The sequence below is a fragment of the Clinocottus analis genome, unplaced genomic scaffold, assembly GCF_023055335.1.
Source record: "Clinocottus analis isolate CAN_PGR_092001 unplaced genomic scaffold, fCliAna1.0.p SCAF_21, whole genome shotgun sequence".
Taxonomy (NCBI): Eukaryota; Metazoa; Chordata; class Actinopteri; order Perciformes; family Cottidae; genus Clinocottus; species Clinocottus analis.
This window is the reverse complement of record NW_027175943.1, coordinates 4257565-4274095: the sequence shown is the minus strand read 5'-3', so window position 1 is coordinate 4274095 and position 16531 is coordinate 4257565. Positions and strand designations below refer to the sequence as shown.

Sequence of the window (16531 nt, the reverse complement as noted above, 5' to 3'; positions counted from 1 at the left end):
CTCTCTCTCTCTCTCTCTCTCTCTCTCTCTCTCTCTCTCTCTCTCTCTCTCTCTCTCTCTCTCTTTATTTCCTCACCCACTGCAAAATTGTTCTTTTTATGAGGCTTCGGTTTCAAACCACTCCTCCTCTCACCACAAGTATCTCTGGTCTGTTTTTGCTCTTTCTTTCTCTCTGTGTCCTTTCCTCCCCCCGTCAACCCCTTTTTCCTCGAGCTCTCTGTTTTAACTCTTCACACTGTGTCAGTGTAGCGGGAAACAACAGCATCCACACAAGAAAGGGAATCGCTGAAAATGTACATTTTTACACTCCAACAAGATTTTCAGCTGGTTCAAAGTTGCTCTTTAAGATATTTTAGATGAAGTAGATCTCATCTATCTCTCTCCATAAGCTGACGCCACAGAGGAGATAATGTATGACCTCACACAGGTTTCATAATGAGCTTGATTGGTTAAACTGACTTCAACTATCTCTCTGAGGCACTGTAGTGTTGCACCAAGTGCAGCTTTTGGGGGCAAATGTACACAAACCTTTTCTATTTCTTCTGTTTGACTCACATCTGTTCATCCACTTGCCTCCTTCACTAGCCAAACACTCTCTGTCTCTCTCTCTCTCACCCGGTGTTTCCATTTGTCTCAGTGGATCTCGCTCATGCACAAGAACTGTTTTGGGGAATCTATCTTTCGATAGAAACTTCCACTGGATCACTGGATGTGTCTGCTGCTAAAATACACTATAAATAAAGATTGACCAATTTATGAAGTAACCGCTAACACAATAATTAGTAAGAACTTTGACTCTGTGTCAAAGGAGGTCAGGGTCTGCTACTCAGACTTTGTTTGCTGCTGCTACACAGCGGTTAAATCATGTTTTTTGTGACGCCTTTGTGAGCGTATACTTTGTTATGAACAAGTTAAATGAAAAGTAAAAGGTGGGTCATTTAGTTAGAGGCCTGAAGACAGGTTTTATCAACCAGTGATTTACAGTAAACAAATCCTGTTAATTGATTTATTGGATGATCCTTCGGTAGAGGCGCAACTCCCAGACGGATAATAATGCTTCAGGCTTCAGGATTCATTACTTGTCTTGTCTGCATGTTTCCTATAATTAAAACTGAATCACGTTGTGTAAATCTTTCCAGAAACCTTCCAATGATTAAGTTTATTTCCTGCAAAGTATATCATTGTCAGAAACTCTTTCTTTGCCGCACAGCCCTGATAAAGATGTTACACTCCTAAATGGAGGCGATGCCATCTCTGCAGTCGGACAGGAGATGTCGTAAAAGATGTTGCTGATCAAACACATCTTTCACTGGATTTAGTCTGTTTCGATGTGCAACCTCGTTTATCTGCCAAACATCTGCTCTCCGTCTTGTCGTTCACGGACATGGACGCAGATGAGATCTTTGGCAGCCATGTTGGCTTATATTCCTCTCTTTCTCCCCTCTCCCTCCCTGTCAGCCATTTTACTGTTGAACTCGTGCAGCCCGGCTGGGCGGTGCAGGAGCAACCATCCAGCTCAGCACTTCTTCTCCATGCCAGGCAGGAAGTGGCCAAGACAGCTGCTTGCAATTCAACCTGAGACTTTGTTTGGGTGACCTACATTATGCCACCTTTTACTTTCTACTGTCCCTCTTTCTAGTTTTGCCTGCAGTGCTGAAATGTGCATGGCCTTAACTAGAACTCTCAGGTTCCTGTAAAGTATTTCCATGTTATGCTACTTCCCATTTCTACATTTCTACAAGCATATGCTGATTCCCCTACTGCATATCTCTTCTTCATCTCCCACAGAACAAACTCCCACTTGAGCAGAAGCATTTCAACAAACTGAAACGAAACGAGAGTGAAAATAATCTGTCCCGATGCCAAAACACACTAATTCAGCTGTAATAAAAAAAAAGCAAATAAATACCGAGCGTACAAAGGAAAACCACGTGGTTAAACTGTCCAACCAGCAACAAACAGAGATAATTGCAGTCTGCAGTGCCAGTTCTCATCCAGTCACGCACAGTTCAAAACATTCGGGCTGTGTAATTTGGTCCGACGTGCTACCCGGGGCGCCCCGTGCTCTCGCAGGAACACCCAGGTCAGGAAGCGGTCTCTGGGAGCAGAGTTGCTGAATCAGACCCCCTGACTCTGCACCGGGGGTCGATGCTCATCCTCCCACCCCCCCCCCCCCCCCCCCCCCTCGACCCAGTCCCATCAGCCAGGAAACCCTCCCCCGTTTATGGTCTGCGGGTGAACTTACAGAGCCAGCCACATCTGCCTCACCCTTCGCCCTCCATCATTGCAGACTGAGCTCACCTCGCGCCCCCTGAAGCACCCCGCCAACCCTCCCTCCCCTCCATCGCTGACTTCTGCACAATAAGCAACATCTGGTTCTCATTTCCCCCCAAAACCAAAACAACACGAGGACAGAGAGAGAGGAAGGGAGGAGGAAGAGAGGTTTGTTGAGGAGAAAGACATTCACAGAGAAGCAGGGTGTGAAAAAATGTGGTGCATCAAGAGAAAGAATGAGGAGTCACATTTCTCACTGGAGGTCTTTGATGGCGCAGGTGTGAGGAAGAAATGTCACCACGCAAACCACTTTTTTTTTTTGTTTTAGGGGGGCTTTAACACCCTCTGCGGCCGGTTGAGTGTCCTCCCACGCAACAAACAGTCAGCTCCTTTGGTCAACTGTATGAAAAAAGTCAAGACAAGGCGAGGAAAGGGGAGGGGAAGGGGGAGAAAACTCCCATCTCCACAGAAAAGAATCTGCAACTCAGCGGCTCGCAGCCGTAATTACAGTGAGGCTTTGCTGAAGTCTGCAACGAGACAAAGAGAGAGAGAGGAGAAAAAAGGGGAGGCAGATTGAGGGGGAGAGACGCGAGGAGGAAAGGAGCAGAGAGCAGGAGCGAGGGCGAGGATTACCTCATTTAGTAAATAGTCTGTTTATAAGTCAGTCACATTAAATTAGTGCTGACTTTACAAAGGCGCAGCTGCTCTGCATCTCTGCAAAATGTCCCTTTACACCTTAAATACATGCGACAAAAGGTTCACTTCAATTCCCTTAAAGGTAATGAGTCAGTGAGGTAATGCTTTTTGTATAAAAAAAGGTATATAAATGATTTTAACAACTTTTAAGGACACATGAGAACTGGAATTGGGTTTAATTTCTTCGCAGCCGATTTATGTTTGCTGCTTTTAAAATAAAATGACGCAGAAATTAAGTGTTTCTGCAGCCTGATTAAGACTTCAGCGAGCTCAAAATTTGAGCCGATACTCGAAGGGATATCACTTTCTGTGGGATGCAACTTGGCTGCAGCGAGCTAATCATCTTTCCAGACGCCCGGCTGCAGGAAAGCACATTCAAAAGTGAGATTTCTCCCCTCTTTGTTGGTGTCGAAGCCCCACAAAAAAAAGGCTTTTAAAATGAGTAACAACACACGATATGAGCCTAAATGTAGCTGGAAACACCCCTTTTCTGTCAGGCATCGGGCTTTTTTAATCTTGGAACAGATTTGTCTTCACTCTCGCTAATAAAAATGTGCAAATTGTCGGTCTATTATTCTGGTGATGGAGTCACATGAGACTTTATTTTTATTGTGTCTCTCTACTTAAACTTAACGAAGCCGCGTCACCGAGGTGGTCTCGAGCTCGTTCGTCATGTATTTTAGAGTAATAACAGTGAGTTACAACAGCATGCCAAGGTGTGAACTCTCTTTAAAGCACACAGACTCACACACAGCAGAGCCTGAAACTTTATGTTCTCCAGCTCGCCCCTTTCCTCTGCCGGCCCGACTAAACTCCTCTCTGAGCCCAACTCCAGACAAAATGGCGTGTGAGCCTTCAAACGGCCTCGCAGGAGGAGCAATGCTGCATTCTAGTGGAAGCTGAGAGACATGAACTCAGAATGACGTCCATAAAAGGATCTTGGCAACAAAGGCATAATCAGGACAATATTTAAAGTATAAATCACAACATTTATTGCAGAAATCCATGAAAAACAAATTGTGAAGTGGGAGAAAAACCACAAGTTCTCATAAATATATTCAATAAATCCAAATAAGTGAAATGGCAACATGATTACGCGTCTCTAACTTTTAGTTTTTTTCTTCATTAACAACTTCCCTTTAGGTTTGAGTAAGAGAGACTTTTTGTACTCCTCCAGCTGTTTGGCTTCTTCCTGTTTTCCCCTCCACGCCTCCATTCCTCCGTCAATCTCCGAGTTCAGCATTATGATACGTCTCTGAGAGAAAGAGCGTCGAGGTTACAGAAAAGAAATCATGCGAAAAATGAGTAGATTTCAAAAAGGAAGATGCTTTTAAAAAATAAATAGAAAGGCGTTGATACTCACAGCTAAAACTTCCCTCTCTTGCTTTCTTCTCAGCTGACCTTTCATTGGAGGTGCTGGTCTCCCATCTGTACCCGGTTCCACAAACATTAAAAAGGAAATTACAAAAAAGTGCAACAAGTAGAGCACAACATGATCACCTCCTTCTTTAACTACTGCAAGCAGAATTTAATAAGATCAACAACTTGACATGGAAATAACGAGCGTGAATCCCTGTTCCCTGCCTCCTTAAGCGAGATCTAAATTAGTCCTCGGCCACTTGAAAACACTTCCTGATCTCTGACGCCACAAAAGCCTAAAAGAGGTTAATAAATAAACAATACCTGCAAAGGACCAATCAGGAAGATCGGTCAGAGGGCCATATTCTGTGCCACTTCGGGCAAGTCCGTGTCTGCAAGTAAACACAAACGTTATGGAAGTAGAAACAGAAAATAATACATTTTATGTGAGATTGTTGGATTAGCATTGTGACACAGTAACATTGGGGTTTCTCTCTATTTGTGCATAAAACATCTAAAAACAGTGGAGACATTCTTCTTTCTTGTCAAAACATGGTGCCTACATTACCCACAATGCAACAAGCGGTTACATTCAACACAGTTTGTGATCTATTGACAGACAGTTGACTTCAAGTTCATAGACGAAAAAATAATGAATTCTCCTGTTGAGTTTTGACTTTCACGTGTTTGTAGAAAGTTGACTGAGTGCTGAGACACATGAACCCAAACTACAGTTCAGAGAAATGTGGATTGAACTTCAACTTAAAATCCTAACTCTCCATTTGCCCCATCGCCAATGCCTCTTAGGTGAACATCTTGGTCACTATATGGTCACTTTTCCATTGAATTGCATGCTTAAAAAACGTGAGCTGGGGCTCAGCAGCAGTGTGTTAACCAGTGAACTTACTCTTTCCTCCATTTCTCGCCAGCTTGTACTCCACATGTTGTGCTGAACTGCCGGCTGGAGAGCCTCAACACTGGAAGACATCAACAAAAACAGCCTCTGATAAACAATCCACGACCTTTTGAGCAGATACAAAGAAACACAAAACGCTCGTGTGTGGTTGAACACAACAAATGCTGCTGCACGGAGGAGTTAGTGTGACAGATCTGTTCGCCTCCACACGGGCTCTCGTTGCTTTTACGGCGTTTTTTCGTGCAGACAGCTGAGTTAAAAGCAGCGACTGAGTACGAGAAGATATTCACATCGCCAGAGCTCAACATTAAGGTTGTTAGCGGGTCTCACACGCACCGGTTTTCGTGAATAACCTCTGTCTCACCTGAACAGCACAATGTCCTCACGGGGGCCGCCATGTTGTCTGCGCACTTCCTGCGTTGGCCACCAGGTGGGGCTAAAGGAGCACTGCCTGTCTTTGTTGTCACTGTTTTGTCCCTTAAAAAGAGGGTTTTATAACTAAAGCAACAAAAAGAATACTGAGAGTGACATATGCATGCATAACTTTTTCACATGGTTTTTGTAAATGTAGTGTAGTTGTTAAAACAGTTTTTTCTCTTATCTTTTTATTTATACAAGGTACAAACAACGATACACAAACAGTACAGCACTACACGCACTACACATATTGTGTGCACTGGACATGACGGGTTCAAGGAAATAGTCTCCATATAGGGCAGCAACTGCAGTGCCCCATAACATCATTGAATCTGACTTTTTCTCTTTGTTATTGATGCATTTTCTTGTATTTTATCCAACACGATGCCTGCTGTTGCTGTATACATCTTTCATTAAATATATAAACTGCATTGCTGTGAGCCCAGTGAAAGGAAACATATGCTGATTGCCTGCAATCAGGCTTTAGTGGAAAGGAAATAATCAATCTGAGGTTTCATTAACACATTAAAGGAGCTCTCGGCTGGTTTTACGTGTCAAAGTCAGGTGACTCATGGGGAGGGAAGTTTTCAGCCAACAGCTGAATAACGTCTCCTGAGGCTGTAGGTGAGCTTTGTCGAGAATAAAGACAAAATAGTGATGGCATCGAGGCTATTTATCTTTGTAATTGTCTGACATTTTTAGATGTCTGGAGAGGTCCACAATAGGAGGAAACTAGTTTCTATTTGTTTCTGTCTTGTTCCATCCTGATTTATCGTGTGTCTTGTCAGATGGAATTATTTGTAACTTGTCTCTCAGGTTTAATAAACACATTTTGGGTGACTAGTTTTCTACTGAAATTACTCCAAAACAAAAAGCGTCACATTTCGCTAGAGACATTGCACACAACTGTGTTTAACCTATTAACGTCGTGTTTGCGTGTCTTCAACAATTACACAAATACACACAAGGAGGGGGACGGATTGAGACAGATGGTGAGTTGACCTCGTGTATTCTGGACATATTGCACGGCCCCGAGGACAGAGGAGGGAGGACTGCGGCGCAGAAACGCAGACAGGAGCGCAGCTCTTCAAAGTATTGTTTTTGTATGAAGTGCTCCGCCACTAAGCCCAGAAGAATTTCTCTGTTAGCTTTTCAGGCAAGTTCCCACTCGCAGTCGAGCGAGGTGAGTCTGCAGAGTCTGCTGCAGGGACTCCGCTGAACCGCAGGGGCCACGAAAAGGCTCCTATGCGGAGGGGGGCTCCGGGGCACACAGAGAGCCGACGGGACTGTTAAAACACGTTGAGGCCCCAACTCAGTGTCTTTCTAAGGGGCCTTTGTGTGTTTAGGTGTGTCCACTAACTGCCACAAAACGGCCGGAATCGGGGCTGGCTGTACACGCCGGCCGGTCCTGAAATAGTAGCGGGATGTTTACTCTGTATCTTCCTTGGAGAACTCAGACACGCCGAAAAAATTCACCCGCCGCCTCACCCCCCTGTGTCCCTGCGCACATTCCACAGGCTGGTGGAACAACAAAGTAGTTCCGTGGTCTAACACGAAACAGCGATTCAAACGTGCACCAACGTATTTAATTTAACTACAAGTATAATACTGTTAGACTACTCTATTACCAAACAAAAGCATTGCATTTTAAATTGAGCTCAGTATATGGAAAGTGTTATTTGTTATACGTCAAATTATTATATTTTTTCTTTTTTTTTTTAGTGGGCAGAAAGTTTTTGTCGACGCTGATATCAACGAATCTATTTACTGTTTGGCAGATTCATTTTTGAGGATGTAATATGTTATAAGATGGACATGTATTTTGTGTGAAATATCTTAATTTTCAAAAATAACTAATACATGTAAGTGTCAAGTGAATTCAATGGAGTAAAAAGTGTACACTATGTCTTTGTTACTCATAGAGTAGGAATATAAAGTAGCAGAAAACTAAAATATGTATTTAAAGCAATAGTCTCACTAAATGTTGTCCTTACAATACTTGAATTACTTTCCACCGCTGGTTTAAAACATTAAAGGTTACTAGAGTTATTGCACACAACCAAATTGAACAGAACTATTGAGACAGCAGCAATCTTGGTTTTGGTTGTAATTTGGAGGTTGCAGTTATATAAGGAAAAACAAAATAAAGGCTTTTCTGAAAACAGAATTGTTTACAGCGGTGGTTTGGCTTGGTAGCCAGTTGCAGGTTTAAGCTGAGGCCAAACCACAGCCACATGAATACATCTGCATCCAACGCACAGTCATAATAAAAATGAACCTTCGAAAGAGTTTTAGAAATATTGAGGTATTGAGTTAAATTGCTACTCCTAAAGTAGCTACTTCACAGTCATCTAATACAAACTACCAACTAGTAATGCCCCATATTAATGAATACATATGAGTTAATGTATTAGTATGTTACATAATAATTGACATATTATAATGTATTAAGCTATCCAGCAGTATTAATAGGCAACATTAGTGATGGGTACACCTTAATGCATCACTAATAAGCCAGTGATATAATTTGTAGGCTATTGCAGAACTTGTAGTTAGTAGTATTTTTTAAACTATTGCTATTTTTGTCAAATGATATAAATACATACTCTGTGAAACCCCCACACACAAGACATTGCGTAGGAAGTTTTCATTTAATATGACAGAAAGTCTGTGGAAACATTTATTTTGGTTTGACAACTATTAACTCAAGATCCTGTGGCTGAAAGCTTTTGGTGGAACCCAGTGAGTGGACTTTGTGTTCAGACTACTAGTCCCAATGCTGAAAACTAAACATTAACGCATATTTTCTGATTTAACATCGCTAGTTTTGCTATAAAGAGCAGGTCTTTGCAGATGGTGTTCATCCTCTGAGGGAGTTTTGCCTATGAATGACGACACAATCATGGCTGGGGGAAAGGTGTTCCGGCTCTGTGGGGGGAAACGAGCCGCCGCTGACTGATAAAGGAGCAGTGGCGCGTCAAGCTGAACGACCTGACGGAACACAAAGTAACGGTCGTTCAGTGATTCACCCTTCAAAATAAAAGCATCGTATAAGGCGGCTTTCGAAAAGGAGACGAACCAATGACCATTTAGGGAATCTCTAACTATAAAACAGCGTTTTAATATCAAACATGACTATATTATTCAACGCAAAACGAAACAAACGCTGTGCTACGACTCGTATCACATGTTGTTACCTTTAAAATGTAACGGTTTACAGTAATTAGTTCATTTTGAAAAGGTATGACCGGAAATGTGTCTCTCCGCTAATTGCTAGCTTGACAGTCTTGCCAAAAAAAGAGGGGGGAGGTAAGTAATTATTTAGGGGCAAGAAAGAAAGACAAAGTTGTCGACCGTGCAATGCACACGGGGAGGGATTTTATTTATCTCGAGCGACTCGTTTCGTCCAGCACCGGTCTGCCGGGACGCGACTCTACCGGCGCACTACTTTCCTTCTCTCTCCGCTAACTTACCCGCTGCTCTCTCGCCGAGTCCCGGGACCGGACTCTTTTTTTTCCCCTTTTGAAAAACTGGAATGATAAAAGCAGCCGAGCACAAGCGGACAGAGGGACGGGACCGAGGAGACTAGCGAGGAGAGACCTGCGTGTGTTTTCTGTTGATTCAACTTAATCACGCTTGTTTTAGTTTCTTTTTGTACCCCTCTTCCGAGCACGTTTTTTTCGCCCCGAAATGAATGGCAGGAGTCGGGTGAGTCAACTCTCTGTGCACCAACGGATTTATCTTTCTCGTCTACACTGGACCCACATGAAGTGGTGATAACTGCTAGCCTGCATCCCGCTGCACCTCAGCCGCTTTGTGTTTTTAAAAACAAACCCCCCCAAAATCAGGCACCCCCCCCACACACACCGCACTGGATCACCGAGATATCAAACCGACTTTACTCACGCGTATTTCAGACAGTTTAACTCATAGAGGAGATGCAGATGTGGGGCCACATGAGGGTCCACAAAGGAGGCCCTCTACGACCATAGGTCACGCCGAAGTGTCCTGGATGTATGTTTCTTCTGTTTCCTGGCTGGGTTGACTTGAACTCTTAGTAATTGTCCTATAATCCAATGGATTCTTCCTCCCCACAGCCTGCATGTGCCAGTGGATTGTCCACATGAAGGCAAACCAGATGACTCATCGGCTTTAAGTCATGCAACCACCTTGAAATGTCTTAAAAGTCTTATTTATCTGTCCTGTATTTATTGAGTGTATATAAGGGTCTCTTTTTTTGTTTTAAACGTTTGTGCTGGTTTCTTTGTCTGACTAGATTTACTTGAACATTATTGTTCTTCTGTGTATCTACCCACACTGTATTTGAGCACATCAATCTGTAATTTAAGGGAGTTGTAGGATTTGACTTTGCCCAGACAGGTAGAAACACAAGAAGGCTTCGTCATGGACAGGCCGATAAGCAAGTTACTGGGGAAGTTAAAGCTAACGGACTCGAGCAGTGTGAAATTCAACAGTTCAAAGAAAAAACATGACTCCGCCAGCAACTCTAATAACAGCAACGCCAACACTGGCATCTCCGGAGGCAGCGGTGGGGGCAGCGGTTTGCCACTGGCTCCGAGCTCTGCAGCCTCACCCTCCAGACCCGGCCCATTCTCGCTTGCTTCTGCAACCACAAGCGACGCATGTGTTCCAGCGAGAGGAGGAGGAGGAGCAGGAGGAGGAGGAGGGATGGGAATGCCTCCCTCTCAGCTCCTCACCCCATCGCCGTCGTCCTCCTCGGTGGGTGCCATACCCCAAGATTGCGAGCAGCCGCTTCACCCTTCCACCTTGGCACCGCTGAGGCGTCGCTCCCCCCAGCAGCGGGCTTCCTGTTACCTCGGCGAAGGCGTGGATTCCCACCTGCGGCGCGAGTCCGGCCTGGGCCCCGAGTATGACCCTCAGGGGGCGTTTGGCTCCAAGGCCTCCCTCAATCAGCGGCGCTACTCCTTGGAGCTCCAGCAGCTGGTCAGGCGACAGCAGCTCCTCTCTCAGCCGCCGCCGCTCTCCGTTCCCCCGCCGTACCCGGCCTCCTCGGGCTACGGGTCAGCTCCTCGAGGCGGCATGGCGGAGTCCGGCTACCTCTCTGAGCACGAGAGGCACAAACGCCTCTCTCTCCAGGAGGCTCTGTTCTACAAGCGCCTGAGCACGGGCAGTGAACTGTGGGAGATCCCCAGGCCCGCGTCCCTCTCTCACCCGCCGCAGCATCGCACGTCGGACGGCACCGGAGGCGGCGTGGGGGGCTTCTTTTATCCCCCAGGACCTACCCTGAGCCCGTGCTCATCGTTCAGCCTCCAGGAGTCGGTGCTGGTCAGCCCCAGGTCCAGCTTTGCCTCCAGCACGGCCAGCGGCGGCGGCGGAGGAAGCCCCATGGGGAGCCGCTGCAGCAGCAACCGGACCAGCGGCATCAGCCTGGGCTATGACTCCCGCTACTCGGCCTCTGGAGGCCTCCCCCCACAGCAGCAGTGCCCTTCCATGCAGACGGGGGGCTCTGTGGCTGGTTACGGGCCTCCAGGCAGGGCTGGGGTGACCCCCGTGGAGGCCTGGACTCAGTACTTGGACGGAGGGATGCGTCCGGGGGCACAAGACAGCCGACACTCCTACCCACCCGCTGTTGGAAGCCCGGGGGCGGCGTGCTACCAGGCCGGCCCAGAGTGGTGGTTGGAGCAGCAGGCAGGAGTGAGGGGCAAAGACGGGGTCATGATGGGCGACCGGACCAGATACTCTGACCTGCCCGGCACCCGCTATCAGGAAGAGCTCACGCGACTTCTACTGAGAGACGCCGCGCTGGCAGGTGGGGGGCTCCTGGAGGGCCTGATGCTGAAAGAGCAGTCTCTGGCCCTCACGGCTCTCTCCAAGCCGAGCACAATAACAATGGCGTCTTGCGTAGCCGGAGGGCCGGTCAAACCTCAGGAGGATCCAGGCGTCGGAGCTGGGAGGGAGGGCGCGGAGAACCGCCAGGAGTTCTTTGGTGAGATACCTTTTTGTCTTTTGTTCTTTTAACGGTAGTTTTCAGGGGCACACATGGAAAGAGGAAAGTGAGGAGGAAAGGTCGCCAAGATACCAGTTAAACAGAGCTGCGTTTAACCCAAATTGTAAAATCACAGCCCTGTTTTGAAGCAGCGAGCGTCACCGTTCATGCACGGCGTCCCATGCATTTATAATAGAGCGCTGGGTCGCCCGGCATCCGCCCGCGGTGTGTTATTATTGTCCTCCTCGCTGCCTGGTGTCAGATCACAGGTTTCTCTCACAAATGAAAGGGTAGTATGGATGGATGGTCGGACAGATTAACAGTTGAAAGAGTGTATGGATGGATGGTACCTTTTTTTGGAACCTGCAGAGACATGCAGGGTTGTGGCAAGCGAAGCATAAAGGAGAAAACACTCTGGCTGCAGAAACTGATCCAGACAAGTAGATATGTTTGACTGAAGAGAAGAAAGAAAGCATGTCGGACGTATACGGATGTACTCATTCACGTTCGCACCTGTAGACTTCGACGTCGGGGGCGAAGCCGGATGATGTTTTCCTGGCGGGCCGTTGCCAATATGCAACAGTGTCTGGCGCACAATGCAGCGACTCGACATGGCCGTTTAACTGCAAAATTCTGCTGTAACGCTCAAGACACAAATTACATGGTTCCCTATAAACACAGCGCCGACCGTTACTGTGAGTCACAGAAGATTAGGGCCCAGGATCTGTGTGTGTGTGTGTGTGTGTATTTTGTCTCTTTGTGGCAGGGTGTGTTTCCCCCTGAGTGACTTCAGGCCACAGTAACGCAGTGTGTGTGTGTGAGTCATGTGTGCGACCTGGTGTGTGTAATGCTGCCTCGGCGTGTGCAGGGGCGGTGTGCTGGAGCCTGTTTTTCTGCTCAGGTATGTGTGCCCGGAGGGGACATACAATACTGTACTCCTCAGCCATTAGGGAGAAATCACAAGCTCTGAGCCATGAAGGCAGACACTCACCAACACACCTTTTTATCAAAGAGTGGTGAGCGTTTATTCAATTAAAAAAAGGTAAAAATGAAAAATATTGCCCCATGATGTAAGAAACCAGATAGATTCAGAGCTAACTCATATCCAAACAAAATCCCCGAATGTTTTCCCATTTGCTTAAACCAATTATCTCAACGTTTTTTTTAATATGCAGCAGCTTCAGACGTCAAATTTAAAGCCTGGAGTTTGAGTCTCGGTTTCCCTTTGAGTTTGTTGGGCTTTGGCAGAGACGTGTGCCTGTTCCTAAATATTGAAAAGACCGTCCAAGAGTGTAGGAATTCAGGATTTGTGTGGCACTCCCTCAGCCACATTAGAAAGGAAAAAAGGCAGGCAGATCTTTAAATAGATCACAGAAACGCGGTCGCTCGGACCAACACACCACTTTTCCACTTTACATTTAGTGCCCTGACGAGCGCTGAACATGTACTTAGACTAAACTGTATTCTGTCGGATTGCAAACACACGGAGACGTTAGTTTTCTGTACACGTTTTTATATTATAGAGGCGTTTCTTTTTAGGGTGTGCTAATTTTGACTTTGCACAAACTGTTGTGACTCAAGTTTTTTTTTTTTATCTGACACCAAGCTGAAGAAAATTAGAAAAAAATGAACAAATGATGAAAATTCATCCAGAAACAGGTAGTTAGGCTTTTGTTTAATTTACTTTAAATGGAGGAAAACAATTATCTTCCATTGATTAGAAGGAGGGAACAAATGATGTTGGTAATAAGTCATTTCATGGGGTAGTTTGGGCATAAATACATTAAAATAGCCACCTCATTTAATCTCCAAATGGCTCCAATTGTGGGGTTTGAAGTCAAATCTAAAAGGGAAGTTTATTTTCTGGAACGTCAAAAAAAAAAAAAAGTCTGATCCTGTGGAGTTTCCCTTTTAATAACAGAGCTACAACAGAGACACTTGAGTGGATGAGCAAACAGGCTGGCATGGGTAACTGGGGTTTAACTGTGTGAAAATCCCCTAGGTGGTGCGAACGAGAGGATTTACAAGTGTTGACACTTTGTGTGGAGTTGGATTTCAGACACATCCTCTAGGAATGCGTCGTAAACGAAGTGTTAAGAGCCGCCGAGCTATTCCTCTCGACTAAATGCATGTTTGTGTCCGTTGTGTTTTCCCCCCCCATTGTGCTGGCAGGAGCCTGTGTAAAGTGTGGGAAAGGCGTGTACGGGGCGGATAATGCCTGCCAGGCTCTGGATAGCCTCTATCACACACGCTGCTTCACCTGTGTGTCCTGTGGTGAGTACCCCGCACCCCACAGACACAACAAAAAGTATTTAAATATAATGCATTTCCATCCTTTACTTACCGCCATTTCCTATTAAAAGTTCCCGTGTTGATGCTGTTTAGTCAAACATCTCCTCCCATCTCTCTCTGCAGGACGCACGCTGAGAAACAAGGACTTCTACAATGTCAGCGGCTCTGTGTACTGTAAAGAGGATTACATGGTAAGAGACGAGGTCAAGGCGTGTTTTGTCATCCGTCTCGCGCGGTCACAGAGTCGGAGTCGCAGCATTGATTTTCGTCTGATGGTAATCTCTCTGTTGTAATTACAGTTTTCAGGATTCCAGGTCGCTGCTGAGAAGTGTAGTGTGTGTGGCCACCTTATCCTGGAACAGGTGAGGGTGTGTGTGTGTGTGAGTGCTACATGAAGACGTGCACAAATACCTCTTAATACTTCAGACTTAAGCTCGATTTTAAGGATGATTTACTTTAACCTTAAGCTGCCCTGTGAATTCTTGAGTTGCATGCGACCGATGTTTCCCAGAAGGTCTTTCGAGAACCTCCCAGAGGATCCAGATTCAGTGATGCCTTTTTATTGGCTGCTCTTCAGGTTCCCACGGCAGATTCTCACTGGAATGTTTGCCTTGTTTATTTATTTATTTTAGAAACCCCCAAAAATATGGCTCTGTGGTGATTATTACCCTCAAACTTTTTACCATATTTGTAGCACATAATACAAATAATATAAATAGAAAGTGAGTGTGAGAGCCACAGGCATCATTTTCTGCATGATGTGAACAGCTTAAACAAAGTAAAAGTAACTAAAAGTAAAAGTTTCCCGTCACGTATTGTAGCTGAATTGGAAACGTTGCTTCCTGAAGTAAAGTTTTCTCCGGCTATCTCACATAAAAGGAAAGTTTATTCTCCGTCTAAAAGTAAAACATAAGTCATCATGCAGCTGTATCATTAAAATAACAGATGAGCCAAGTCATACACTGTAAATCAAACTAATGTTAAATATAGGAGGCGTTCACTGTATACATCAGAGGAGTGTTAAGTCTAAATGGTGGAGGATGGAAATAAATGTGTCCAAAACTGACTTACAAATTAAGTTCAGTCCTAAAAGCCTGTATCCATAACGGCAAAATTTAAAAAGCAATCTAACAAAATGTAGATACTTCAGGAAACATGAACAAAAAGAGGATATGATCACACCTCAAAGCAGCATACACACACATACATTTGCATACTTTACCAGGTCTGTGGTAAAAATACACAATAGGAAAACCAGCTAAGCAACGCACTTCTAATTACTGAGATGCGTCTTGTCGCTCCTTCAGATCCTGCAGGCTCTTGGGAACTCGTACCATCCCGGCTGCTTCCGCTGCGTGGTCTGCTCCAAGGCTCTGGACGGCGTGCCGTTCACCGTGGACCACAACAGCAACATCTACTGCGTGGCCGACTACAACAAGTGAGGCGCTCAGACCGAGACGTGTGCTGTTGCTCTTCATCATTTTATTCACGTGTCGCATAGATGATTAATCTAATTAGTTTCTCGAAGCGTAACGTGTGAGGAATGTGCCGTCCTCACCCCGCCGCCTTCAGTACTCAACTGAGTGCTGCTTTGTTTCCACAACTAAATAAATGTTCTGCTGTCGTTCTGCAGGACTTTCGCCCCGAAGTGCGCCGCTTGTTTACAGCCCATCTTACCGACCGAGGTGAATAGTCTGAAGTGTGTGTGTGTGTGTGTGTGTGTGTGCTCTGTGCACCTCCTGGCTTGCAGGCCTTTTCCTACTCATTTAGTGCAGAGCCCGGAGTAATGTGTGAGCAGAGTGCTTCAGGTAGCTGAGACTTCTTGTTTTTGTGTCTCAGGGCAGCGAAGAGATCCTCAGGGTCGTGTCTATGAACAAGGACTATCACTTTGAGTGCTACCACTGCGAGGTGAGCAATCTTTTAGCGCATTCTGTTCCTCCATTTCCTGACCTCACTTCCTCTTGTGTGCATTCCTGTCCTTATCTGAGTCTTTTTTTTTCCTTTCCTCAGGAGTGTGGTAAGCAGCTCTCTGATAAGACTGGCTCGCAGTGCTTCCCCCTGGACTCTCATCTCCTCTGCCACTCCTGTCACATGACCAGAGCGTGTCCCACACACAACATTCCCCCTCACAACACACACTGATGATCAGCGCCTGTGCAGCTGTGGATGTTTTTGTTTTGAAAAAGCTGGTCTTAACATGCTGTCATTCTCTAATGTGCTTTTGCTCAGTTATGATGAAACTGCTGATATTCAGACATTTCCACTGATTAACGTCAGTCCCCTTTTTGTCACATGTACTGCCTGCTGTACTTGTACTATTACTGTACCATAGCTATAAGGGAACGGGAAAGAAACTACTGCTTTTTTTTTTTTTTTACCCCAATGTGGCTACTGTTTGCTGTAGAAGAACAAGGGATTTTGCTTAACTGTTTTGTACATATATTATCGCAAGCAAACATTTTGCACTTAAATTTGACTTTACTGTAAGAGATTTGTTACGTGAATCTGTACAATTTGGGGAAAAAAACATTACTGTAATTTCTGTATGTTGTAATAAATATTTTCCTTTGCGTCGAGACGAACGTGAATGTTTTTGGGTGAAGACTTCA

The 16531-nt window shown here is 45.4% G+C and overlaps 2 protein-coding genes across 2 annotated transcripts; one reads left to right on the top strand and one right to left on the bottom strand.

Moving 5' to 3' along the window:
- Window positions 1-3938: 3938 nt before the first annotated feature.
- Window positions 3939-5669, bottom strand: mrpl52 (mitochondrial ribosomal protein L52). Its single transcript, XM_068588253.1, has 5 exons — window positions 5610-5669; window positions 5237-5306; window positions 4654-4721; window positions 4334-4398; window positions 3939-4225 (listed from the first exon to the last, which is right to left on the bottom strand). The coding sequence occupies exons 1-5, from the start codon at window positions 5641-5643 to the stop codon at window positions 4073-4075; spliced, it is 390 nt and encodes a 129-aa protein (XP_068444354.1). The 5' UTR covers window positions 5644-5669; the 3' UTR covers window positions 3939-4072.
- Window positions 5670-8940: 3271 nt separating this feature from the next.
- Window positions 8941-16493, top strand: ajuba (ajuba LIM protein). Its single transcript, XM_068588252.1, has 8 exons — window positions 8941-11630; window positions 13803-13904; window positions 14046-14113; window positions 14222-14284; window positions 15230-15360; window positions 15556-15607; window positions 15762-15830; window positions 15933-16493. Exons 1-8 carry the CDS (start codon window positions 10067-10069, stop codon window positions 16062-16064), a joined length of 2181 nt encoding a protein of 726 aa, XP_068444353.1. The 5' UTR covers window positions 8941-10066; the 3' UTR covers window positions 16065-16493.
- The last annotated feature ends 38 nt before the right edge of the window (window positions 16494-16531 follow it).